Source organism: Otolemur garnettii, unplaced genomic scaffold (assembly GCF_000181295.1).
Source record: "Otolemur garnettii isolate 467f Iridium unplaced genomic scaffold, OtoGar3 scaffold00018, whole genome shotgun sequence".
Lineage (NCBI taxonomy): Eukaryota > Metazoa > Chordata > Mammalia > Primates > Galagidae > Otolemur > Otolemur garnettii.
In genome coordinates, this window is record NW_003852413.1 from 27,060,965 (window position 1) to 27,063,682 (window position 2,718).

Here is a 2,718-nt window from a genome sequence, read left to right on the forward strand (position 1 = left end):
TGTCCCCAGTGGTTCCCAGATAACATTATGAGTTTACATTCTTCTGAGAGAAACTTTCTAAAAAGTTTCTTCTGAGAAACTCTATTCTTCTTAATCCGTAGAATTAATTTTCACTCTCAGGAAAGTCCTAAGAAATCCCCTCAGGATTTACACTCCCAATCCCTTGATTCCTGTATATTCCAAGATTTGCGGGAAGAAAAAGTACGGAGATTGAAGTCGGGAGGCCTGAATTTTCTTCCTTTTGCCAAGCTTCTCTAGTTCTGTTTCACTGTCCCTATGGCAATACCTAGCAACAGCGTCTGGAACTTGACGGGCCCTCCATAAACATATGCTGAATAAACCCTAAAAGCGGTGGCTTTTCATTCTTAAATTCTTATCCTTCCTTCCGCTTGATCCTATTGGCAGGGAGCAACGGCAGCCTGTCCTCGGTGGATGAGAGTGCAGGGAAGAAGAATCAATCACAGAGCCTTTCAGACAAGCAGGGATCGCTCTAAGCGACTATACTCATCCACTGGATCGCCAATCCTACCCCATTTGCACATCTGAGAGTCGCTGTTGCAAAGTGGGTAGGAGACAACCCTCTTCCCCCTTCTTTCAACTTTCTTCTCCCCTTTCAACAATGGGGGGAAAATATTCCATGGACTTATGCTCTCAGTTCCTCACGTACAGCGAAGCACCAATAGGGGAAATCCTTTAAAGATGAATAAAACAGACCCTGGCGGCCAGCTAGTTCCTACCCCGCCCGTCCTGGAGGACCGTGGGTGGACGCTCTTGCAGAGCGCCTCTCGCTGGTCCGGGCGGGGGTGGGCGGAGCCAGCGCCGCTCGGGCTGTGGAAGCAGAGGGTGGGGACACTCTGGCCCGGCTCTCGGTGGTGCGGGAGCGGGCGGGAGCAGCGGCCGCTCTGGTCGGCGGACGTGCTGCCGAATAGTCCCGGAAGCGAAGCAGCGATGGCGGAGAGTCCGACTGAGGAGGCTGCGACGGCGACGGCCGGCGCCGGGGCAGCGGGTCCCGGGGCGAGCGGCGTTGCTGGTGTTGTTGGCGTTAGCGGTAGCGGCGGCGGGTTCGGGCCGCCTTTCCTGCCGGATGTGTGGGCGGCGGCGGCGGCAGCGGGCGGGGCCGGGGGACCGGGGAGCGGCCTGGCTCCGCTGCCCGGGCTCCCGCCCTCAGCCGCTGCCCACGGGGCCGCGCTCCTTAGCCACTGGGATCCCACGCTCAGCTCCGACTGGGACGGCGAGCGCACCGCGCCTCAGTGTCTACTCCGGATCAAGCGGTGAGCCGGCGTTTTTCCTCCCTTAGTCCTGGTTCCAGGGCTCGACCTTCCCCGCCCCCTACCCTTTCCCACTACAACTCACCCCCCCACCCGTCGTGCTTTGCTTCCCACGGCCCAACTCCAGAGCCCAAATCTTTCCAGCTCCGAGCGTCAGGATCCAAGTCCCTTCTCCCCCCGCCCCCAGCTCTACAAGCACCAAACCCTTCCTCGCGTGCCTAGATCCGACCCCGCCCCTCGACAACCTCCCATGAGTACTCTGTCTCCATTCCGGACACCCTCCCCCACACCCCCTACCTCCCGCCAGAAACCCGACCCTTTAGCGCTTCAGTAACACCTCCTCCCGCCCTTCGCGCCCCCCCTTTCCCCTTCTTCACCCCATCCTTGCTAGATGCTGCCCGCAGGCCCCACCCACTGGTCCCCCCAGCCCCGTTTGTAACACAGCACTCTTCAGTTTGCTTTGCCCTGTCTCAGACTTCAGCCAGTGTTTTTATCCTGTTTTCTCAAACCCCCCTCCATATAGTCCTTTCCCCAAGACTAGATCACTTCCCTCACTTACCCTAGTCTTCCCTTGAACTCCTTTTCCAGTACCCCAAAACTGTTCACTCGCACCTTTTCCAGTAACTCAGGCTCCCCACTCCCTCGGTGCCACTCTGGATTGTGACATCCCACTCAGGCCTTCTTCCTTGTATTTTTCCCTCCCGAGTCATCTGGTTTGCTTTTCTAAAGGAAATGTACTTGATTCAAATATAGGAACAAAGGCCTAAGTCCTTTCTGTGCTTATTTCTTGGGTGACTGATCTTAGATCATACATCTAATAGATAATGTTTTGCAAAACCGCTCAGCATAGTACCTATCGCAGTTACTGTTTAGACTGTTCCACTGCTATTAATCCTGAAACCGATTTCCTGATGACCAGCCTTCTTTCTCCCTGTGTCCCCATCACAAGCATCCTCATCTAATTATTATCCCCCACATTACAAATGCTTTCAGGTGTCCCTCTGCCTACTTTTCAAGACTGTAATAAAAATTAAACAATACAGTGTGTGTAAAGTACCTGGCAAGGTGCCTGACACTGGGTGCCAACTCTGTAGGGATTGCCACCTCTAACTTAAACTCAGCACTCCACTCTTGCCCTCCTTCAGCCTTTCCAGTCATCTAATCCTGACATACCTTTGAGTATGACCAGTACTTCTTTGCTCTGTTACCTATTCGCACTTTTTTTATCCATACCCCTAGACTTTTTCCCCACCTAGAATGTTCTTTAGCTCCTTACTTTCAACTGAGTCATTTTAGTTGGTGAGATACAACCCAGAATCCTCTCATCTCACGCAGAAGTTACCACATGTCATCATCCACATGAGAGATTCTTAGCAATTTCTGAGGGTCCTGCTCTCCCCAATCTGAAGAAATCTCTTTTTTTTTTTTTTGAGACGGAGCCTCAAGCTGT

At 53.4% G+C, this 2,718-nt stretch overlaps 1 protein-coding gene across 2 annotated transcripts in view; it reads left to right on the plus strand.

The window, feature by feature from the left end:
- The first annotated feature begins 312 nt into the window (after positions 1-312).
- UBE2Z (ubiquitin conjugating enzyme E2 Z) overlaps positions 313-2,718 on the plus strand; it is a 21,014-nt gene continuing 18,608 nt past the window's right edge. For both annotated transcript variants that reach the window (XR_002772383.1, XM_003786471.3), the window contains exon 1: positions 313-1,271. Coding sequence is in view for 1 of the 2 variants with exons in the window: in XM_003786471.3 (XP_003786519.2) it covers positions 646-1,271 (626 nt within the window). In the remaining variant the exon portion in view is untranslated. The remainder of the gene's footprint in view (positions 1,272-2,718) is intronic.